This window comes from Agelaius tricolor, unplaced genomic scaffold (genome assembly GCF_023055355.1).
Source record: "Agelaius tricolor isolate 1412-34295 unplaced genomic scaffold, bAgeTri1.0.p SCAF_1, whole genome shotgun sequence".
Classification (NCBI taxonomy): domain Eukaryota; kingdom Metazoa; phylum Chordata; class Aves; order Passeriformes; family Icteridae; genus Agelaius; species Agelaius tricolor.
Window position 1 is genome coordinate 89,905,832 of NW_027269261.1, and position 25,292 is coordinate 89,931,123.

A 25,292-nucleotide genomic window follows, 5' to 3' on the forward strand; every position below is an offset into this window, starting at 1 on the left:
CTTCATACTTTACAGGAAGTGGTTTTCAATTCTTTTAAAATTATAAATACTTCATTCTCTCTCTTTTTTCTCTAAAGAAAATAAAAAAGGTAAAAGACCACAGATATTATACTACATGAAACAATAATAATGATCTCTGTGTTTCAGATTTCAATTCCCTGACCAGAAATCTTCTCCACTGTATCAAGAAGCCCTTAGATTTGAGGTAGCTACAGTATACTGTAACCTCTTTTATGATGACAGCCAAGAAGGTTTTTATTCATTTGCTTAATAAAGACAAGTGATTTGGGGTTTTCTTGTCTGCACTTATAAATAATTCTGTAAACATTGCCTAGTACAGTTATTGAGAGAGATAATGAAGCAAATACTGGGGATTTGAGTTTGCCATGTAAGACTTCTGCAGCTCAAGGCTAGTTCTCATTTTAGTTCTTCATCAACACAAAAAGCAGGTCATCAGCACAGCTAATGTGAAACTCTCCCAATAAGCATCTAGTTCATTCTTTTACAAAGAAGAAGAAAGAAACCCCTCTCCATTAAAAGATTTTGTCAGAAAACCATTTCATCCTCAAACAATTAACAGTCCAAATCAAATCATTTGCTGAAGAGTAGCAGGGAAAGACAGGTCATACACACTCAACAAGACAGAACAGAACTTACTTTGGGGCCTGGAGGTCCTTGCTTCCCTGGTGGGCATATGCAGGGGGCAGGTGTTGAGCCTACGTCACTGGGACCATTCATGCACTACCAAGAGTGAAAACAGCCATCAGCATATGCCAAAGGCAGCCAACAAACTTATTGGAACACCAGGTGAAGCTGACCTTCCTTAGGCTGCCTTTCACTTAGGTCTTGGCATTCACTCCCTTGTTCAGCTGGAACTTCTGCTTATCTGAATATTGCCCTCCAAGTAGTTTTCGTGCATATAATCATTTTATCCAGAATAAAAATTTACAAAGTAAGTACTGGTATTGGGTTGACACCTGTAACTGTTTTTTCACAAATATTTTGTCATATAGTTTGAAAATTTAAAATCTTGCAACCTGAAAGCCACTTCTTCTAGCTAATCTATATTCATAATTTGAAGTGTGACCAAATCTCAAATATAACAAGTTAATTTAAAACTGTGTAAAATGATGTATATAGCATAATGATCCCAACCATTGGCATGCTATGCTGTGCAGTGAGCCTGAAAAGAAGATAAACCCCAAGTATCCTATGTCCTAGGCGTATGTTCCAAGTATGAAGCTACCTGAGGGGAGGCAGGACACAGCTGCTACCACTGACTCCTAGAGGTCACTAGTCCTGGTGCCAAGAGTGCCCCTCCTGCAAAGACCATTAGGTGACCTCCTCCAAACCATGCTCCCTGCAGCACTAAACACTAAACCTTGGCAGATCACATAAACCTCTAGAATTTATTTCTTTTTTTGTGATATTTACTTCTCATCATTAAGCCCCACATGAAACCTCAGTATTTTACTCGGGCGGGCAAAGGGGAGAGCTACTAAATCAAATCTATTATAGGTATATCTCTACTAAATCTATATGTTGAAGTTAGATCCAGTAAATTCTTTTTCATCCATCAACCCTAACCCAGCAAGTTCTTAGACCTATGGAAAGGCAAAAATTTAAGAATCCAAGCTAAAAAGAAAAGTTTTTTTTTTTTATTATCTAAAACTTTCCAGAGCATTTTACTCATATTTTCTAGAATAATGACACCTTTTAAGATGTTTCTTGACTGGAATTCTTTCTTGGGGTCAAATGATTGACCAAAACACAAACACCCATGTTTCCATTGCAATGGTACAAGTTGGGAGTTACAGGTAAGGTTAGGGAAGTTGTCATATTAGATCTTCAGAAAAGGTCCTGTTCAGGGAGTTCCCATAAGCACAATGCAGGTAAGAGCTGCATTATCCCCTGTGCATATCCCCCACCCCCCTGCAAATAGCAGCAAGTGAGTTGAACTGGGGGAAAACATCAGACCAGTTATTCTAATAAACATGTGTTTTTTCAGAAAAATTATTTTTAATTTGGCTACTGACTAGAATTCAAGCAAGGGAAGTCCAGCACTCTTAAGCTTAGCATATCTCTGTCCCCTTTTGAAAACAAAGTGTATATTACCTAGAATATTAAGAAGCTTATAAAAACTCAAATACTACCTTAAAATGAGTTTGAGTAGTTTAGGATCGAGCCTACCTCTCCATTCTGAAACAAGAAGAAACACAGTTTAAGAGTACAGCAATATTTCTAAAAAGAAAATCCATTCATTTGGAAACACTATCAAAACCAATCATAACTCCTGAGCTGTAACTGTCAAGAAATTATAATTCAAATTTTTAGACTTTCTGAGACTTATGTACAGCTGCTATCAATGCATATTAAATTAATTTAGTTAACTGCTGTTAAGGGTCTGTCAATGGGAGTCATCAGTAGCAATTTTTAAAAGATAATGACAGAATTAATACTAAACCATGTCAGTATTTACACACTAAATGTTTAGATTTGGTTCAAACCTTTTACCAGAAGTAACTTCTCATCAAAAATATGCTCTGCTTGCTCATTCATGTCAGAGAATGTACCAAAATATTTCTGAAATCTCTGCTCTCTGCCTGAATCCAGCATCTGGGAAAACAGACCAGCACAGAGGCAAGGCTGGCTTTTTCTTGCTTTCCTGTGACTGCATTAGACTCTGCTATCAATTGATTTTTGATATCCAGTATCTGCAATATCACAGAACAATCCAACCCAAAATACTTCAGCAGAGCAACCATGAAATTTTCTGTCTTAATAGTTTAGTAGCCACCATTAGCCACACTGACCACAGGACTATTCTGATGCACACAGTCACTGCAGATTTCATACACACTCTGTGGACACAGAAAGCTTCTTCTGTATTCAATTTTCAGCTTGAGCAAACCCTAGAGAAAGTTTTCATTTTCCACAGATCATAGAAGGAGCTTAAAATTACTATGCAGCAAGGTATCTCTGGGAAAGGGAATTAATTTGGTCTGTAATTAGTACATAAAGCCTCTGCTTATTTCAGGAACTCTGACACAACCACACTCTGACAGAATACAACCACAAACCACACATTCCTCCTTGAAGATCATCCAACATTTTTATTTTCTGAAGGAGTCCAGAATTTCATGGGCAAAGTCCAAATTTAATTTACAAAAACAGACAGTGAAACTAAAATGGCAAAAAAACAACTTTTGGCTTCAACTCCTTGATAAATAGCAAGAAAATAAGCTATGAAAGACTTTTTAAGTGTTTGCTTTCTTTATGCAAAATATTTTTAATTTGATTACTTTTCATATCTTACTTTTAATTTTTAAAGAGCAGAAAGATATGTGGTGCAGTTAAATAATAGTTAAATAAATACTTAACTTTCTTCAAGATTCAAAGCTAATTTTACAGAAGTATTCCTGCACCTGTTCAGAGTTCAGAACAGCTAATAATCCATTCACCTACTTGCTGCTTGACTGAAAGTTGAAAAAGCCCTGATAAGGATGCAACAGACCCACTGGTCCCAAAGAAAAAGAAGAAAAACAGACTAGCTGGCAATAAGTGCCAGTCTGACAAAAAAGAAAATCTGGATGCTGGAGATTCAATGGTTCTATTGTCAAACCAGCCAAATGACACAAAATCTAATCACAACATGAGGAATGTGGGTCTACATAGTAGGACACTGGCAACTGATAATCTTTAGCTCAGTTTGTTTCATCCACCAAGCAAAGGAGATTATTTTGAATTTGCATGTTTAAATCAATCTCTTGCTTATGCTTTGAGATGGGAACTGAATGCTTAAATCTGGCTCTGTCAGTCATGACTGGTTTCCAAATCTGTTTGTATATGTCTTACATTGCAGTGCATTATTAACTTTAAGAGGAGCAAGAGAGGGCCAAAGGTCTCCATAAACTTGCTAATAATTGTGTACATGAGTCATAAAGTCTTGATTTTATTTCTGCCTAGTACTTAATGTACTTCTTGAAATCATGGCAACAATTCAAATAATGGCGTGTTTATCACAGACCTCAGCACAGATATTTCAAACAGGAGAAGGCAATTTAGAAATGCAGGTTTGCTGATTATGCACCAAAATTTCATAGATTAAATGACCTGTCAAGTAGCAAGGAGTATGTCAGAAAAGTTGAAAAATCATATTTTAAAAATTTTACACTGAAAAAACCTAGAAGTTTCATTATTCTATAATGCTTAAAATCTGAAATTTTAAGAGAGGATTCTGAGATTCTTCTGTACTCATATATATCAAAAATGCACCATTAAATACCTAAACTAAAACAACTTGAAAAAACTGTGAGAAAATAAGGTTGAAACCAAGAAGGCCTGTAACAAGCATGTGTTTGCACTAGCTGAATCAATGTAGATTAATCTATTTTAAAAACTCATTAAGTCAGCTTAAAACAGTGATTTGTAAAACAATGCCACGTAGTCCTCTAAAGTTCGTCTATCATACTCACAAATCCTGGGATCTCACAGACTGTTTCTCGATTATTTTGCTCTGGGTCACAGTAGATTCGCAGTTTTTGTATATCAAACTGTAATTTCAAACATAAAAGACTCTTTAGAGGTCTGTGCATTCACTACAGTTAAAAATCAATTAACTGTATGGAAATATTTTTAGGTTACTCATAATGATTAATATGTACAACCAATTAAACATACTGTAACAGAATTACTTAAATAAAAATAATCAATCCAAGAATTTTTTAAAATCATAGAAATCACCATCCATATTCCCTGGGAATTAATCCAAACACATGCAGCATGAACTATACTGGCTGCCAATATCATTGAGGAAACAAGTTAATAACACAGGCAAGCCCAACCTCTTTCTTTTCACCTTAACGGACCCGGGAAGATGCTTCTACACAGACCTGCTCATATTAGATATAAGATTAGTAAATTCTGGTGAAGCATCTGAAGGCATCCCTAATGCTTAGTGTTTAGTATACAGTATAAATCTTTAAAAAGCATTGAATAAAAACACTGGCATGAGGTAAACAAAAGTTTTATGCCATTCTCCTTTGTTGCTACGTTCCAAAAGAAAATGAAACCACTGTCAGTTTTTCTAGCATAAACTATTGTGACTGCAAAGCAAGGAGAAAGAAACTTGACCAAAATTTTCCTCTTTTACCAGCATCACCCGTACATACACTGATGGAAGGACATCATGTGCAAATGTCAAGCAGAGGAAATTCCCAAATTTGAGACACTGCTTCCCAAACTCAGGCAACCACGTTGCATCAATTTTGTCCTTGGAACCAGTGAGACCAGTTAAGTATCTATGTCACGGGATAGATCACTTGTGCTAAGTCCTCCTGACCATTTTTACTCTCTCTTAAGTATTAAATTTTGTACACTAAATTTCAGTCTACTCTAAGTTAGAAGAGTAAGCTCAAGAAAACAGAAGCCACCAATGCAATTTAACCTACAACAGAATTACTGAATTATTGTAGTTTTAACATATGCCTACCTGTACCGTTTCCTCCTTTCCAGAATACTTTCCTATTTGGGTTAGGCCACTGATGTAAATACCTAAAACAGGATGTAATGGCTTTGTTTCAATTTCTTGGCCATCTATATACAAAGTTACAAAGTCTTCTGTTACTAAGAGACGAATTTGATGCCAGCCTTCATCAAACAATGTCTAAGAAAAACGAAGAAAACAGCATTGTTTAAAACAAAATGCTTTCAATTTAAATAGTGATAAAACTGCACTTCAACAATCAAACTGCTGTTAATGGTTGAGCTGATTTTACATAGGCTGAAGATTTTACATACAAACTATTCTAAACTGTATAGTAAAATAAAGTATTGCAAAATAATATTGTAATTGAAAATATGACAATTGGTAATAATTAATCCCTATTTCAGAATTATTTTACAACTCACATAGATTATTTTTTTTTAGTCTATGACTATGAACAAGCTCAAACCTGTATTTATTAAAAATATGCAGCCAGAAGCCTATTTATAAGCACTGGTATAATGTCTCAAACACTTCAGATTATCAATTATTGTGAAAAAAAAATTGGTACTTGTGATAAATTGATAGGTGATAAATTATCATAAAGGTTTATTAAAGAAAAATGTTCATTAGGAGTGTATTGGCATTTATACTCTGTTTAGAGATGCACAAGTCTAAAAAAGCCATGGAATTATTGTTCTCCATAATAGCAAGGCAGGCATGGAGAAACAAAAGCAAACAAACAAAACATGGATGTTGTGTGTTATCATGGTTAAGTTCATTGATACCTGGGACTGCATGAATCAGATTGATTTGTTTGTGCAGCTTCAAGAAATAGATAAATATAAATAGAGTATTGACTTGAAACTGGATTTTTTAATTCAGTTCCAAGTTTCCAGTAAATCAAGTTTAACATAGCTTCTTAAAATAATAAAAAAATTATTTCGCCTACTAATAATTATTAAAAGGTAGAGGAAATTTGGAAAGAAAAAGCAAAAATTCTCCATCTAGTAACAGAAGTATAAAATGCCTCTAGCATAAAAAAGTTAAGACCTATTCCTTGGATAGGAGTCCTTCCTTTACTGAGGATTTATATTTAAAATTCCTTCAGCCTGAATTGGAGTAGGGATTTGAATGCAGGCCTCCACTTCCCAGAAAAGTTGAACCCACTTGGCCATGAAGTGCTCCAGCAGCAAATCTTTCCCAGTCTTTTTCTGCTGAAATAGCCCTCTCTGTTCACTTAACTAATACTCCCTGTGGCAGGAAGGGCCATCTCTGGACTGCACATATTCCTGCTACAAATGCAATAACAGGGACATTCAATCTCCAATCCTCTGTCTCATCTGCAGCTAAGACAATCTCTTTTACAAGAGTGGAATACTCCACTGGAAATTACTGAAGAAAGACTGAAAGACAATCTTCAGATTGTACTAGAAAACAATAAAACTGGTTTGCTCAAAGAGGGGAATACTGGAATAACGTGTACCTAAAGAAGCATTCCAGCATGATAGTGATATACTCCTTACCTTTACATTAGGTGCAGCAAATGTAATAACTTGTGTGCCATTTATTAAACTTGTTGTAGTGAATGATAATGTTTTTTCTTCTCCATTAACAGTGACTGCTATCTGTGGTCTCTTATCTAGACTCAGAATTCTCCACAAATCCCATGTCTTCTTTACTTTAAATCTTTGAGTGGAAACAAACACATAGGATGGAGGGAGACCTTCTGGAAACACATTCCTAAATAAGGGGAAAGGGTGGAAAAAACAAGACACTACTTGAACATTTATATAAATCTTAAAATAAGTCCTTCTTATTTAAAGAAACAAAAAAAAAATCTTACTGAATGTAGAAGAACATTTATAAAATTCAATACCTTGTTAATTCTGAGAGGTCAACACGTGAGGTTACTTCATAAGCTTTTGCATTAGTGGTTGATATTTGAATTCTCTTTTTAACTTTTTTCTTCACACCTAATCCTACAAGAATGTCAAATCCTTTTTCATCTCGAGCTGCCACTGGAATTCTTGTTGGACAAACAGATTCTGAAAAGTAATAAATGCAAGGACAGTCCAAAATATGACTTAAGACTTCCAAGAAAAGTAGCCTCCCACCCAACTAATTTTTTTATCTGCCTTTCAAGAAATAAAAAGATAACTGAGAACTCTCAGTTAAGTACAACATGAGAAAAGTGGTTTACAGGATCCTCAGGAACTTAAAGCAAGAATATTAAGATGTCATATTTTATTGCAATTACATTCACATAGTATTTTGAATTGTCACTAACTGTATGTCACTAATTGTATTTAAAGAGTATTATTGTATCTGGCTAATGAATATATTGAATTTCATTTCTAAAATTGCATGGTTCTAAAATTATATAAAATTCTAGATATTAATTTCCAAAATGCACTAACAATTTGAATTCAGCATCCTTCCCAACTATAAAATCAGTCTGAAAATAGAAAAAGTTAAAATTATCTCTGACTTTTATTTTCATTTTATTTAACTCAAAATGGACTCTGAGCTGTTTTGTCTATTTCACTTAAATCTGCTTCAAGTTATTCTCAATGGAAAAATAGAGTGTGTGATATATTTTCTGTGACAACATAAGTTTTCTCAAACAAAAAAAAAAAAAGAAAAAGAGATAGGACAGTGAAACCTAATACTAAAATGAACATTAGGATAACAAATCAATAAAAAATAAAGTTTTTTGTTTTATTAAAATTATGCTAAACTGCTTACAATAAATATCATTATTCATTTCCTACTGTTTCTTCAGAAAAGCAGCAGTTCATAGACAGGGAAGAGGTTAGGAATACATTCCAATGAAGGGGTGGAGAGTTCTCCTATCTCCATTTGGACCAGCCATGGGCTGGAGAACTCCTGTCTCTGTGCCAGGGAATTATCAGCTTGAAGGTCTAGACTGGTTTCTTTTCACAGTATGAGCAACACTGCATGACTTCCCTTTCTAACCAACCCCAGGGCAGCCAGAAGCTGCCCCATTCTGGTGGGGGAGGCAGGATATATATGCTCCAAGAAAATTCTGCTAATTTTCTGCACAACCCTGTCTGTCATGGGAAAGGACAATCATGGGGATGTCACAGGTACTTGGGACAGCAGCAAGAAGCCACATAAACTCCCCTTAGTTTTCTTTTCCTCTCCACAGCAAAATGACACCTGACTTCCAAAATAAAAATAAATTATTCGTCTGTTCTAAAATAAAGAATTTCAAGAACTCTGCACACATTTTGAAAATTAAGATGTCTGCATCCTGAATGCTTTCAAAGAAAAAAAAAAACGAAGTCCAACAAAACATCCCTTCTCATTCTTCTCAAAACACAGATTTAAGTCAACATACTTATACTATTAAGTAAGAGTAATAGTGGCTTTTTCAGGTTTCTTCAAATGTGCATTGTTATCATGGAACTATTTTCTAAACTCATTTATAGCAAAGCTGGATAACAGTCACATCACAATTAACAGAGATTACAGATAATCACATACGTATACATCGACAAGTATAGGGTCTCCTATCAGATAGAATATTACAAATTTGGTGTAAAATCAAAAACTAAAGGCAGAAATAGGAATATTTTGTATAAGAGGCTCATTATGATGGATCAGGGCCAAAATAACTGTTCTGAACCAATACCAACCAACCAAATTAAGCATGTGTAAAATTACACATTAGGAAACTGTTTTTTCTTTCCAGTGGCACATTGGTGAATTACATGAAAAATTCACAGTCTGGTAGATCCTTTCTGGGTCTTCTATTCTGATAACTAACTGAGCCACTATACAACATGCAGAAATTAGTGGTAAAATTAAAAGCTATTTTTCATGGGAAATGGGACTATATTTCTAGTCCATAGTGCCGGTCACTTCAACTCTCTAGCCTTTTCTAAAATCTTTTTGCCTTTTAGTGTTTTTACATAGTTTTCAGATGTTTATTTTCCTTCCTAAAGTGTAAAATAGCTTTATGATGTTAAATCCCAGTATCTGGGACAAAGCAACTTTTCTCTGCATCCTTCAGACAAACTTCTAAGGTCTGCACTGGGTTTTCTTTCTGAATACATTCCTAAGACACAATTTTTTTTTCCTCGTTATAACATATTGATAGTATAGGAACAATTGACTTTTGAAAATAAATAATTAATATTAAATATTTATTAAATATTTCATTCAATTCTGGCAGACAGGTTCATGAAGTCTTTATTCCCCTGATGTACTCTAAAACAAACACTAGAGTCCCCAAAAGGCACATTAGACACCACCTGCAAGCCTGTTCCTAAGAGCAATACTTGCTCCAAGAACCACCAAACCTCAGTCTTCATTGTCCATAAAGGAAATACTGCCCCTATGGCCTTTTTGTTTACACTTTTACTTCAGAATGGATTTTAAAACTCCATAGAGCAACAGCTAGCTTTTTTTAGACATTTACACAAAGACCATGAAGAGAGAATTGCTAAATTTTCAGGCAGTTTCATGTAGTTGATCACAGCCAAACTATTGCTGCTCAGCCCTCATGGAACTTCCTCTGCCTCAGTCAAAGTCAATCTTAACAACACAATAATCAGTAAGCAAATAAATCAATCAATATGCACAACTTAGCTATAAAAATTCCAGTTTATCAGTCTTGGAGTTCACCTGGTAAAGGCATTGTGGTTGGAAATGAAGCTGCCAAGTGTCTTTGATTGCTCTGCAAGGATCTAAATGCTATAACAAGGGAAGTGCACAATGTAAGGGAGACAAAGCAAAGGGTCACTTCAAGTGAAAGAATAAGTACACTTTGTATAAATAGTCAATATTCACAGATTACTGCTGTAAATCATGTGAAATACCACAGATGAATTTCAAAGGATGCTAGTTAACTTGTTGCTGAAAATCCATCTTGATGAAATATAACGGCACTTCTTCTAAAACTTTAGTCAAAGAAAATATTGTGTTTATTTAGTGTTTATTTAGGGGAATTTCTCCCTGTATGAAGTTCTATTAAAGAATTTAGCTCCACTTAGCGGATTTAATTTTTGGACTGACAACCTTACTACATCAGCCACAAGGAATTACTATGATTTTCATTTAATGTAGCAGGAAATAAACACTAGTATCCTCAACAAAAGCATCACCATATTTTTTCAATGAAGTTGATACTCAAAGTGAGAGCAAACAAAATCTATTTTTCACTCTTACTAAGTACAGAAATATGGTAAAACTGAAATATGTCTTGCATCAATTCTTGATAATAAAACATGTACAAAATACCACTGACATACTAGAATCTGAGTGATACATTTTAGGAGCAATTTGCTATCTTTTTTATACATAAAAGAAAGCCATTGTTTTACAAAATTTCAGAAACCTCAATACAGTAATGCTGTTAAAAGAGTCACTTTACGATGTTGGTCTTGGCTAACTCTTCTATAAAATTCTTCTAAGAAACATCATAACTGCTTGCTACAACTCCAGATGTCTATTCCACTCCCATGAGCCCCTACCTGGAGTCCAGCTCTAGGGCCACAACATAAGAAGGATGGACCTGCTGGAGCAAGTCCAGAGGAAGCCACAAAGTTAATGAGAAGGCTGGAGCCTCTCTCCTGTGGAAAAAAGCTGGGAAAGTTGGGGTTGTTCAGCCAGGAGAAGAGAAGGGTGTGGGGACACCTTAGTGCAGCCTTCCAGTACCTAGAGGAGTCTTACAAGACACCTGGAGAGGGACTTTTCACAAGGGCATGTAGTGACAGGACAAGAGGGAATGGCTTTAAACCCAAGGAGGGTAGGTTTGGATTAGATATTAGGAAGAAATTCTTTACAGTCAGGGTCTTAATGCATTGGAACAAGTTGCCCAGAGGAGTTATGGATGCCTCATCCCTGGAAGTATTCAAGGCCAGGCTGGATGGGGCTCAAAGCAACCTGATCTACTGAAAGGTGTCCCTGCCCATGGCAGGGGGGTTGGAACCGGGTGATCTTTAGGGTCCCCTACAATCCAAACCATTCCACAATTCTATGGTTTTTACATACTAGAAGTATGTATTCAGAAGAACTCTTGTTGCAATGCCAGGCTCTCCTCTCACCTCCCTAGAAGAAAAGCTGGATGATTGTGTGTATCAGTTGCAACTAGGAAATCAATAAAGCAAACTCTATATTCTTGCACTATGAGAATTGCTGTAATATTTTAGTGTTTTTAAACTTTATCAATGAAAAAAAATTTGGGCTTAGGGTAAAAGGATACATATTGAAATTAAACACATACTGTGTTAAACCACCATACCTTTCCCAAATATATCTCTTTGTTTGACAGAGAAAATAACATTTTGGGAGGAATTTCCAAAAAATAAAGATCATAGTAAAGAGTATCAGGTCCCTTAGGTTACATAAATAATGCATTCTGCTTGTGAAATTAAAAAATATATGTACAGAACTACATTTTGCACACCTAAAGTATTTTATACTCACCTTCACAGAGTTTCTGTTTTATAACTTCTTTAATTCTTGATATTGCAATATAGTCTTCAACATAAAATACATAAGTTGATGAAGGTTTATTGGCAATAGCTTTAAGTTCATCCTCCTCAATTTCTGAGCCAACACCAATTGCAAACAAAGTGATCTTATTTTTCCTTGCTTCTGCTGCTACATCTTTGACTTCATCTTGGGACTTTCCATCAGTGAGAACTACTGCTATTTTTGTTAAAAATCGTGAAGATTTTGCAAAAAGATGGTCAAAGGCAAACTGAATAGCTCTTCCTGTTCTTGTATTTCCTCCCAGATAGTGTATGGACTCCATTTCCCTGATGAGGTTCTCAGTGGATTCATGAGTTCCGAGGGGAATTTCAAGTACAGGGTAATCACTGTACTGGACAACTCCAACTTGAATAAACTTTGGCCCTATGTCAAAATTTCTTGTAATATTGACAAGCCAACTTTTGATTATTTCAAAGTTTTCTGGGCCAACACTGTAAGAGCCATCCAAGATAAAAACTAAATCTGCTGGAGCAGTTCGGCAACCTAAAAAAAAAAATCAAACAAATATTTTAATGAACATTTTCCCTTTCTTCCTCCACAGTAAATGTTTGTCTTATCAATTAATGTTTATATTAGGATCTATACTGACATATGCATTCCAGCTGAAAAAAAAAATAGCAGAGTTCATCAGGGCAAACTTGTGTAAGATTGTGTAAGCTACACAGATCCAACTTGGTACCTGAAAGCAACACCTGGTTAGCAGGTGTTATCTGGTTTTTACATTAGCTCCAGAAACAACTATGAAAAATTCTGGAATTCAGTTCCTTAGCTGGCAATTGCATTCTAGTCAATAAACAGAGAGGAATATATATTGGGTCTTTTCATATCTCATCTGCAGAGATGCTAAACATAAAAACTCCTTTTTGTTAGCAAACCAAGCACACTGCAGAGGAAGGCTATAGCCTGAATACTCGAGAATCCTTTTACAAATACCTTTTAATTGACTTTGGACACTGCTAAATGGCATATACAGAACTAGTATTATAAAATCCTGAGTCTCAATTGAATGTTGCTGGTAGCATATTCTGATTTTTACAGAAGAAAAGTATTCAGTGAATGAGCTCAACCTCCAGAATACAGAATATCATAAGCATTAACTAACTACCTGTAACTGCATTATGACTTAGGCATGGATTCAGCTCTCCTAGCTGCAGTCATGAACTTAGTTTTTAGACTAAGTTGCCAACTACAGGCAATGGACAGACACAAGCATTTTCAGAGCAAAGTCCTTCCATGCTACATAGCCATTCTCAGATGGAGGGTGTAACTTTCTAAAGGAGAGAATCACCTTCCATTGACTGTGAAAGAGGTTTTGATAACTGACACATGAGGTGCCAAGGACATGGCCAAAAGCAGGAGGGATTATTTTGATCTCATGGCACATGAGGCCATGAGGCTTACTGTCCTTTTGTTTTCTGAAAGTCTGCAGCTCCACCATAGGGAGGAGAGCTTTGCCTTACCCTGAAATCTGCCTATGGACACTTCGATCAAGAAAAGATTTCACCTTCCTTGAAAGCAAGTGACCACAATCTGCTGGAGAAATGCTAACTGGAGCTAGCTTCCTCTCACAGAGGAAGCTTTATTCTTCCTTATTTAGTTTCTCACATAACACTCAGCTATTCAGAACATGACTTCTGAAGCAATGAAAATACATATACTCAAACTCAATTTTAAATCAAGACTGGAGCTTTATAGTTCCATCTGCCACCTTGGGCATTTCCAAGACACAAGTAAAGACATTTCCATCCTAGTGAAGAAATAAGATATTTAAGCTATTTTTATTTTATTTTTATATTATTGGATTTTCACCAGGAAAACTTTATTGAAATAAAATCACCATCAACAGAAGGGTACATGTGAACACCAAAATGGATATTAAAAATTTGAGGCATGCTTTGAAGTTGCACTTATCTGAAATGCAAAAATTAAGACCTACTTGCTCTTGTTTCGCCATCTTCAGCTGAGATATAATCATGAAGTAGCAGAACTAACAGCATCTGAAAAAATGTTACAATCTGTGCCATGTGTATTTTATTCTCAAGGTCTTGATACAAAACTAGATGGGGAAAAATGAAAAGAAAATACAGTGTTATTGTATTACCAAAAAAAAAATCTAAGCTTCTGCAGTTTTAAAACTGTCTCTGAGGAACATCTCTGCATCAAATCTGTAAGACCAGATGTGGCCACTCTTCAATGAACCATTGACTCAAAAAGTGTCAGTCATGTAAGCCCAAAATTGAGATTCTAAACTCATCAACACTCACCAGCCTTTTTGCAGAAGCTCAGTTTTCACCGGGGTGCATTTATATACTTCTCCTGCTAGGCACATTGACAAGTAGGTTACATTCCTAGTCACACTTGTCCAAACACTATCCCACTATCCCACTCTGTAGCAATTATCAAAAGACATTACCAAAAGATCCAAAACATGGCAAGTGTTTATGTATTACTGGTGGGGAGGTGCTACTTTGGTCTCAGCCTCACACCTGGCTGCTTCAGGGAGTCGGGGACAGTTCCCACTCCTCTACCCCAGGACTGAGACTGACACCAGCAGTCAGGGTCTCAGCAAGCCCCAGCCCTTCCCCAGCAAAGCCAAGCCCTGCAGATGGTGTATTGCAACATCTAAGATTACATATATCTTCAACTTTTGATTTTTTTTTCCTCTGTTTATGTCTCCTTTGCTATCATGGTTTATGAAATATAACCCCACGTCAAGCAAAGATGCAATTTAAGTCTCATATTGCTGTTAAAAATATTATTTGACTAATTTATTTTAATTAAGAAAGATTTATTCACTATGCTTAATGAAAAAAGGTATCATACTGGTAAAAGATACATTTTTGGGGTACTGTATTAGAGATCCATTAATTTCAAGACTGTGAAAGAAAGTATACTGAATCTCTTTTGTATTCTCTCATCTCACCCTTCAATGTAAAATGCAATTTTCAGGGTGAATTCACTTCACTGCAGAGCAGTCAACTTCCAGGAAATTCTACTCCCACCTAATGTAATTCCCTGAAGTTAATAAAGCATGACCATAATTATTCTGTTATTAAATTTCTCCTTCAGATTACAGATAATTGCAAGGTAGAGCAATATTTTGTTATTCATATTACCTTGTGTCAGAATGGGTAAGAAATCAGACACATCTTGGAGTCTATGGGATAGGACATAAGATCCAGAACTTCTCCAGTTTTGCTACACAAATCCTGGGATATCACCTTCATTCAAACAGATTAAGTGGCAGGTTTTTATTCCAGCTATTTGAAAAAGGATCAATTTTAAACTATGAAACTGTGTATAAGTATTAGGCTTATAATACATAAAAGAATATAGTAGAGGTAGACATTTTACATAGATTATTTGGTTTGTTGGTGGTTTGCACAATTGATCATTCTAAAATCTCTTCCAGCCTTTTCCATGGCAAGGTTTTAAGTATAAACCAAAATAAATGTTTAGTAGGCCAAAATGGACCTATTAACAGGAAACAAAATTAAAAGGATAAAACTAGAGCTTAAGCAACCAGATAATGAGGATTCCAATGCTCAATATACTAGAAAGAAAATAATATTATAGCACTGCATTTTAACAGTTAAAAAGAGATGCCAAACCAACAACCCCAGAGACCTAGCTGCTTTATCTTGTCAACACAGTAGTTATTGAACAGGCATCAAAAGTGTACTTGAAACTTACAGAAACACCACCCAATCCAGGAATGAATATTTTAAATAAAACTTTTGGCCTCTTTTTCCCTAGTGATTAGTTTGTGGTTTTACCAAACATAACCAGGAAAACACATAGAACTGGCTTCCCACTTCTCAGTTATACCAAACCACTTTTAACGTATGGAAGTTGATGTAGGAGAAATTCATACAGGGTTACTAAATAAATACACAGATGTTGCATCCAGCTCAAGTAAAGGGTGGCAGACTGAGAGAGTATTAGTGGAGAAATAGCACATGTGTTACTGTATTTTTCAAGGCATCCTCATAGTTGTTTATTTTTTCCACTTTAAAAGGGACAGAGCCCCACAACCAGCCCCAGGCTTTGTAATGCTGGTGATGCATAGGGTGGCAGGAGCAAACCTCTGGCTATCTCCCAGCACCACTAAATTGTTTAAATTAAAGCCACAAGATTTAATGAGGGATTAACTGAGATAGGATACTGGATTGGGTGGACCTTTAGTGTGACTCATTATGGCCATTCTTTCCACTGTATGCTTTTTATCTCGGTATTTTATATGCCAGTTTGATAGCAAAAGGGATGTTAGAGTGAGGGGAAACAGTCCTCTAAGGAAAACTGCCTATCTCAGACAGAGGGAAAATAAACAGCTCATGTAAAGGCTTCTGCTCTGAGCTCTCAAAATGAGGGGCTGTAGAGCAAACACAACATATCTGAGTGATCTGAATCAAGACTCAGGCAAATTTCTCTGCATCTGAGTGTACACAAAAGATAAGGTCCTAGCAGTGCTACTAAACATCAGAGCCTTGAACCAATGGGGTAGTAGTGTAAGACCCAGTTCTCCAGAGTAGAGTTCACAAAGTATTATTTCTGTCTTCACCAAAGGCAGGAGAGAAAGGGGGCACAATAAAACCTGGCTGCATCAGCCATACTCCATGAGAGCATGGTCAGAGACAGGTGATAGCCTCCCACATGCACATTCACTGTTTGCTGTGCACAGGAGGAAAACTCAATGAAGTTTGGAAACCAGTGACACAGCAACTCACCCACATGCTGTCACTGCAGGCAGCCTTAACCATTGGGACAGTTCCTGAAACTTATTTCTCACTTTCTTCTGGGCAGAGCAATTTTGCTGTGCAGCAGCATTTGCACCAACAGGGCTACTGAAATCTGCTGACTGGGAAGGGAATGGAATTCAGGTTTCCTATACAGTGGAAATGTGGTACAGCCATTACTGAAACCAACAGCCTCTACTTGATTTTCAAACTAATTCAAGACTGTCAGTGTGTTACAGATGCAACGGCATGCAATTCTCAGAACAGCTTTGCTGCACACAAGTACACACAGGTTCAAATGACATCTCCTCTGTATGCACAGCAGAATAATTTCACATCCAACTTAAGTTTTCAGTAGAAAATTTGTGCATCTAAGCAGGTCAGGCAGTATTTACACCTTGCATTTATGATGCCTGAAAGCAGCACCTTCTGCATCTCAAAGGGCAGTTTACTGATGCAGTCTTTCCACAGCAATTTTTCCAGTGTCCAGACAAATAAATAATTTTATTCTTTTCATGAATACTCTCTGAGGAAACTTTCCATTTAGAGCAATTTGGAATCTTACAGAATCAAAAATATTTGCTCTTCAGTGCAGTTTTGTCACTATTCAAACTCATAGAGAGAGATTTCTTCTCTCCAAAATCTTCTGGCTTCTCTGCTGCATGAAGATTTCTGCTGAAGAATTACATTGAAAGGAAGAGTTTCTTCCTTCACTTCTTCCCACTGCTAGTTACTGCCTAAGAAGAAAGTCAGGAAGGGTATGGTTCTAATCCTTTCCAGCATTCTGAGAAAATAACCAGACTAAAGGTTATATACATTAGCAAGCTTTACAAGAATAAGTTAACACTTCTCTCATATTGCATCACTGCATAAAACTCTCATAATTCAATTAGAGATCATTAAGTTTGCTGTACAAAGGGCCAAGTATGAAGACATTACAACAGTAATGAGTGAAAGGACATAGAGAAGACTCTTGGCATTTTCAAAATTTACACAATACTACAGGAACTGAGCAGCAAGAAAAAGGAACCCTGAAAATCCTCATTAATATGCATTAAGTAATGTGGAAAAGTAATGCAATATTTCATCACCACGTTTTTATATTTGCTTCCTTCATTTTCAGAATTAATGGGATTTGCAAATAAAATGGTAGGGCAATTTACCTTTAGCTCTTTATTTCTATCTCTACCTAATACTACCAGTCCTATGCATTCAAAAAGTCTGAGTCTAAGTCAGTTTCTTTTATCAAGTAATTTATCTGAATCTGTATTTATTTACACTTGGATTTCACTCCCATTCTCCATTCACGTTTTCCACATATTGTTCCTATTAATTTATTTTTCTTGGTGGGCACAACTGATGAGGCTGTTTTACTTGCAAACATTTAAAATAACAGCATTTCCTGGGAAGGGTGAGGCTGTAAAGATATGATTAATTTAAGCTTGGTTTGCACCTATATACATGTACATAAATGCAAGATTGCCTATAAATAGATAAAATCTCCAAAAGTGACAAGTCCATCAGTATCCTTCATGCCATTTCTTTCTATTTCTATGTTGGAATAAAAGATTTTGGCATAATCAGCAGTATAACTACATTCATGCCAGGAGTTTTCTACAACATTAAATATATGATTAAGGATGTGGTTTAATTAAGAGGGGTCAAGAAAGAAAATTATGTGTTTAAGTTACACATACTAAGAATTTTCTTTTGTGTTTTTTTTCTTTTTTAAGTACTAGTGCAACAAGGATAAAAAGCCATTATAAAATGGTTCAATTCTGGCTAATTCTTAGCTGTACTAAGTCTATATATGAATACATGGCAATATAAAGTACACTTAGTGCACAGTTTCAGATATTTTATTTCCTAACCCTGAAATCAAGCAGAAAGCAATGCCTGGACCACCTTGAAAAGAAAAGACTAATGCAGGCACTGCTTGGGCCACCTGACCCATTTCCACTACCTTTGCTATCTCTCTTTTTACAACAGCAAGAAAGGTTGAGGAGTTTTGCTTACTTTCCCTCTATGAATCTAAAGCCTACCTGGCAGACAGAATAAAAACCAGAGATCTCCTAATGGAGCTGGAGAAACACATGGAAAATTGAGAAGGGATGCAGACCGCTGGCTCAAGTCCACAGCTGCAGCAATGAGAGCTGTGCAGAGTTAATGGCCAAGCAGCTGAGTTAGCTGAAGATGAATGTCCAAGCATGTGAAGAACATGAATGAATATTGAAGACCTCAGAGAAACAGTAACATCACATCTCATCTCCATTTTCCGAAATCAATCTCACCTTACTCTGCACATACATCTGTTGTCCCTCAAGTACACATTAGCATGGTCTGTTTTGCTGTTTAAATGTTATATTGTATTTCTCCCTCAAAACACAGTAAAGACAGTAACTAGTACTTCAAGATGATGTTTGATATTTCAATTACTTGTGCCACAGATACAATTTAAATCTCTCAGTAAAAATAGTTCACTTAACAGTCAACTGTTAAAACTACTGCCAAAACTACTGATAAAGCAAACCACTTCACTCTTCATTCCACAAGACATTTTAGGGATAGGTAAGAAAAAAATTTAGTGGACCAGTAGTTTAAATGCAGTCATTCTCCAACATGATTACAATTCCTATTTTTAGTGGTATTCAATACAAAAAAGATAAACTCACAGGAATTGGTACTACATGTTAAGATTACACTTCATATTTCTAGCTTTGATATATATATGATGTATAAAGTACAATGAAGATTATATAAAGGTGCAGAGGGGATTAAGAATTCATCACCTTCTCAGCAGATTTTGAACAGAAGGCTTTGCATAAATTTTATAAAGGCTTTATATCAAGTTCCATGCTAGACATTGAAGACTAAAGTAAGCAATTGACACATCCTATAACCCAAGTAAGACTTTACATAGTTTTGAAAGCAAATAATGCTCTTAAATGACACGGGCTGACTGTTTATTTTTCACATGATTCAGTAAAGCACACAAACCCACATGTTCCTCCAGTCTACAGCAGAGACAGTTTGGATTCATGCTCCAACATCTGAAGTCACAGAAGACTTGTATTTTTAAATCCAATTTATTCTGGCACTTCGTACTTTGTTGGATTTATTCCCACTCCAAGAGGATGCTGTGCCAGGACCTGGCAATTAGTTATTATGGGTTAAAGAAAAAGGAGTTTATCACAGCATTTGAGCTACTGGACTGACACACGACTGACTGGGAAACAATATCGGATGGGCAACTTCAGGAAGTAACCACGCTTGGCAGCTCAGATTTCTGGCTGCAACAAAAGAATTTGAAGTCTCCCTGGAAACCATGATTTAATCCTGTCTGTGAAAGGCCTGTGCTGTAACTTCTCTCTTATCAAGCATCTTGAGATTCCACAGAACTTTCCCTCCTTGGATGGACCCAAGAAAAACAAAACAGCTAATCAATAGGATAAAATCTGACACTAAATTGGTACAGTTGAAATTAACCTTGCATATGATAATAGGAGTCTACATAAGAAATGTTCCAACCAACTCCTAGAGGAAATCTCAATGTTTGAATTTTGACTGTGCACATGTAAAAGTATCTATATTACCAAACAGGGAAAGAGAAAAAAATTAATCAAAATTACAACCTGGTGCAATAGTTTGGGAGAACATTTTGTTTTCACTAAGGAATTTAGAGTTCAATTGGGCCACTGACAAGAGAAACAATAATTGGGGCAAATAATGAAATAACTAGAAATTATATAAAGTAATTATATATAATTACATTAAATTATATATCATTTAGCAGTGAAACCACTATAGAAATCAGTTTAAATCTGAGAGAAAAGTACAACAATCTCTAACAATAAGTGTTGATAAAAAGAGTCATAAAGACAACATAAAAATGGAATCAATCCAAGTAAGAACTCCTAATGCAATTATAAGACTACTTTTGAATCATTCCCATTTGACAAGAGATACACAGAATTGCTCATCAGTTACTGCTGTGGTCTCAAAGTCCTCAGAAAAGCAAGACAGTTATGGACCTAAACACTGTCAGTGCAACCAGCTTCAACTAGGTTGTCGTATGTGAGACATACATTTCTGCCAATAGCTCCTCACCCGCTTCTTTTTTTTCCCAATACATGGATTTTATTTTCATCTTTTTATTTTAGTTCTATACTTTTAAAAAGCGAGGGCAGGGTTTGCTTAGCTAAGATGTTATTTGCAATGTGAGGACTGCAACATTTGACATGAAAGCAAGAGAGATGCAGTGAGAAATACACAAGAGGGGATTTAAAATAAATTTACGGTGTAAAGGAAAGAATAAGTCTGCAGGCTTTGTTTGTCTCCTGCAAGAAAAGACCTGAATCAGAAAAAGAAATTTTATTTTTCAATCTTCTTATCTTTTTCTTCTATTCCTTTCTCCTATTCATCCTCCAAACAAGTTTGGATTCCAGCAGCAAGACTGCTAATGAAATTCATTGTCTTTTTTCACAAATTATACTTTACGCTATTATTTGTTTTAGTATAAGTCATGTCAAAGGCTGGGGAGGATAAGAATAATGCCGTGGATGCCTGCTTTAGCCAAAGGCATCAAAACTTCCTTTGAAAGCCCAGTCCTTTGCAATTCTTTAACTGTCCTCTCCCTTTTCCCATAATTTCTGGGAAAAAGTCAACTAAAAGCAAATCAGACTCATCTTTAAAAACAAAAATCCATAGCCACAGGAAAGGATGATTAAACTATCTGTTCAAGCTTCAAAACCTTATGTCATTGTTTTACACGATAGAAAGAATGGGTGTTTATTCAATTTAATGTACTTTAGACTGTATATACAGGTATCATGAAGCACACTGCCCTCTAAAATATTTGATTATATGTTAGTATTTTAACAATATACAAACTCACTGACATCAATCCAGGAAGAATCATACAAGATGAATAGATAAAAAGGATTTTTAGGTTTTCCAATTCTATTGTTTTTAAATGATAGGAATCTATTTACTTAGTCCTGTTTTCATTGAAAATATTGACAATTCACTCAAAGGAGGTTGTGATGGATGAAGAAATGAAACTAGTAGAAATTCTTGAGGAATTTAGGACCTGAAAAAGTTTGAAAGAATTACAGTTGTATTCAGTGGAGCTAAATCAAACCATTAAGATTTAAAACAGTTTTTTGAGGGAAGAATAAAGAACTTTAGCACGTGCATACTCAAAGGGGAAAACAAACATTTTCTGTTTCAAGTATATCCAAAATTTGGTACTTTGAGAAATACTCACATTTCCAGAAAAGTATGATCCCAAGCAAAAATTAAAACCATGCAGAACTTCTACACCCAGCTGCTTTACACCTGCAAAAAGACTAAAGATATTCCAGCAAGTAATCCAGCTCACTTTCTTTGAACTGTAATGACTCTTACAGCCTATGTAGACAATTATTTCTATTACTTTTATAAAGCATAAAATTCCTTCCTAACCCTAACATATGGTTTCATTCACTCCACCAAGCAACTAAGGACAAAGCAGCTGCAGAGTTGAGCAACAAATAAATGGATAAGCTGCATCCAGGAGGCTTTGCAAAGATGCAAAGCATCTTTGGGCAGCAGTCCTGCACTATACAAACCCTATCTCTGGGCATTCCTCCTGTAGAAGATTCCTGTGTATTTCTCTCCTTTCACCATAGAAAGATAAAAAGCATTAAGAAAAAATATGAAGTAAGCCAGTAGATACCATACAAAGTACAGTATGCTCCCTGGATGCTGTAAATCACTTTTTCACATCGAAAAAACACCAATATTTCCTGATGTCCCAGGAAGACATCTCAACAGGGAGCTGTTCTTTATTTTAATATGCTTGTTACTGTAAGATCCCAGATAAATTCCCTACTTCTACTTAAAAACCTTGTACTTCTGCGGTGGGGTGACTCCAGCTAGAGGCCAGGTGCCCACCAAAGCTGCTCTATCACTTCCCACCCCAGCTGAAGGAAGAAAGAAAATACAACAAGGGGTTCATGGGTTGAGATGAGGTCAGGGGGAGATCATGACCAGTTGCCATCACAGTCAAAACAGACTCTACTAGGGGAAAAATTATTTTAATTTATCACCAATCAAAGTAGGATCACAAGAAATAAAAGCATATCTTAAAAACACCTTCCCCATAGCCCTTCCTTCTTTCCAGCCTCAACTTTAGTCACAAATTCTCTACTTCCTTCTCCCAGCAGCACAGGGGGGAGGGAGAATGGGGGTTGCAATCAGTTCATCACACATTTTATTTGTTGCTCTTCAGAGGAAGATTCCCATGCTCTGGCATGGGGTCCCCTCCCATGGGATGCAGTGCTCCACAAAGTCCTCCAAGGTCCTTTGCACATGATAAAATTCTTCATGAACTGCTCCAGTGTGAGTCCCTTGCGGGGTCACAAGTCCTGCCAGGAGCTTGCTCCAGCACAGGCTTCCCATGGAGTCACAGACTTGTTCAGGCATCCACCTGCTCCAGAGTGGGCTCCTCCAGGAGGGTGGATCTCTGCACCCCCATCCTCCATGGGCTGCAGGGCCTCACCATAGTCTTTGCCACAGGCTACAAGGGAATCTTCACTCTGACACCTGGAGCACCTTGTGCCCCTCCTGCACCGACCCTGCTATCTGCAGAGCTGCTCCTCTCCCATGTGCTCACTCCTCTCTCTGGCTGCAGTTGCCATTGCACAGGTTTTTTCCTTCTTCTTAACAAAATTATCTCAAAGGCACTACCACCATTAGTGATGGGCTCAGCCTTGGCCAACAGCAACTGCAGACCCACCTTGGAGCTAGCTGGTATTGACCCTGTAGACACAGGAGAAGCTTCTAGCAGCTTCTCAAAGAAGCCACCACAGAACCCCCACTGATATCAAAACCTGGCCACACAAACCCAACACAACTTCACATATCCAAACAGTCTGCTCTATTTTATCCCAGTCTTGGAGCAACAGTGCATATTTAGGTGATTATCTATGGAACAGTAAGACAAAAAAAAAACATTGCTGAAGTAATCTACATAGAATAACCTGATGAAAATTATTCTGGATGATCTAGGAAGTGCTGCTTTTTAGATATCCCTCAGTGTCTGCTAGTAAACCTGTCTCTGATTATTTAAATAATGGCCTTTAAAAAAGTAATTTAGCTCCTTGTGTGGGTGTCTGCATTGCTACAGGTCACTGAGAGAGAACCTAGAGGAAGGTCAGATGTCTGAAGGTCTCTGGAGGACTCTTGGGGTATGGGGAGTGAGGGTGCAGAAGCTGCATGCAGTCCTGGTCAGCACTCTCTTGGGGCTGGGGGAGTTTAAGTGGGAGTGCAACACTAAAACTCCAGGATATTGTGAGGAGAACTACCTTGAAGGCTGAGAGTTTTCGGTATTACAGTATCAACAGACAAGGGCATGCACATTTGTTCTGCACTTAGAAGTTGTTAGAAATCTCAGTGTTCAAAACTGCAGAAAATAATTTCTGTGCATTGTAGGCTGTTCCCTACAAACTGGCACTGCAAGGATGGAGTGGGGGTGGAAGGCTGCATCCTGTTCCATCTTGCCAGTTTACTCATGGGAAGAAGGCAAATTCCTTCCTCCCACTCTACATCCATGAAGAAATGCTCAACATATGGGTTAGAGAGTCGTCTGGCCCCCAGGCCATGAGACTTGCTACTATACTCAGCAGTGATCCCAAACAGTCATAAGCACTCATCACTCAAACATCTCTTAGGTTCCTACCAGGGAAATGAAATAAATCAGGCACTTTCCTCCCTCTTTTGAGCAACAGCTAAATATTATTTACCAGAAGACCTACCACAGACTATTCTGAGAGATTATATATTTTATTAAATGGTTATATAATCCATACAGTAAACAGCCAAAGACTTTCCCTTGAGGACATGGTTTAATGGTCAAGGTAGTAATGGTGCTGGGTTGGCAGTTGGACTTGATGTTCTTAAAGGTCTTTTCCAGCCTTAAGAATTTTATTATTCTATTCTGTATCCTTCATGCCATTCCAATTGCAACTTTCATGTTCAAGAGAAAAGTGCAAACAGTTCTGCTTTTTGCTTCTTTTTGACATGAAGGGGCCTAGAATCTCTTAATAATTCAAGAGTGTCACATTTCTGAATCAGCCAATTTGACCTAAATTAGCCACCAGTGAATTAAATGACCAGTAGAGCAGTATAGGGAACATTTTTTTCTTTCAAAAACAGTGATTGATTTTTCTGAAGTAGTTCCCATATTTCAAAATGTACAGGACACGAGTAACTTATTTTCCATAGAGTCCATTAAGAAGTGTCAGCAAGGTAGTTTGCAAAAGGATGAAAAAAGCAGCATGGCACACTTATTAGGACCTATGGCAAGTTGCTTACCCAGCATATTGATGGTAACACACAGGCCTGAACAAAGTATAGGTCATGCTTTCTTGCATAACACCAGGTGTACAACTTGGCTTTCAGAGGAATACCTCAAATAAAAAAAATTAAAAAAAAAACCCAGATTTTATATTATCACAAGTTTTAATAGAAAGTTTAAAAAGTGAAAGGAATAATTATTATTTGTG

The 25,292-nt window shown here is 36.6% G+C and overlaps 1 protein-coding gene across 2 annotated transcripts in view; it reads right to left on the reverse strand.

Moving 5' to 3' along the window:
* COL21A1 (collagen type XXI alpha 1 chain) overlaps positions 1-25,292 on the reverse strand; it is a 90,629-nt gene that overhangs the window by 53,747 nt on the left and 11,590 nt on the right. Inside the window, exons 2-9 of one of the 2 annotated variants that reach the window (XM_071442779.1) lie at positions 13,947-14,066; positions 11,942-12,493; positions 7,365-7,533; positions 7,012-7,228; positions 5,492-5,665; positions 4,476-4,553; positions 2,191-2,199; positions 658-741 (exon numbers count right to left, since the gene is read on the reverse strand). In XM_071442779.1, coding sequence (XP_071298880.1) covers positions 658-741; positions 2,191-2,199; positions 4,476-4,553; positions 5,492-5,665; positions 7,012-7,228; positions 7,365-7,533; positions 11,942-12,493; positions 13,947-14,034 — 1,371 coding nt within the window. In that variant the 5' untranslated portion in view covers positions 14,035-14,066. Of the gene's footprint in view, positions 1-657; positions 742-2,153; positions 2,200-4,475; positions 4,558-5,491; positions 5,666-7,011; positions 7,229-7,364; positions 7,534-11,941; positions 12,494-13,946; positions 14,067-25,292 lie in introns of those variants that run through there. The other variant, XM_071442774.1, reaches the window with a different exon arrangement.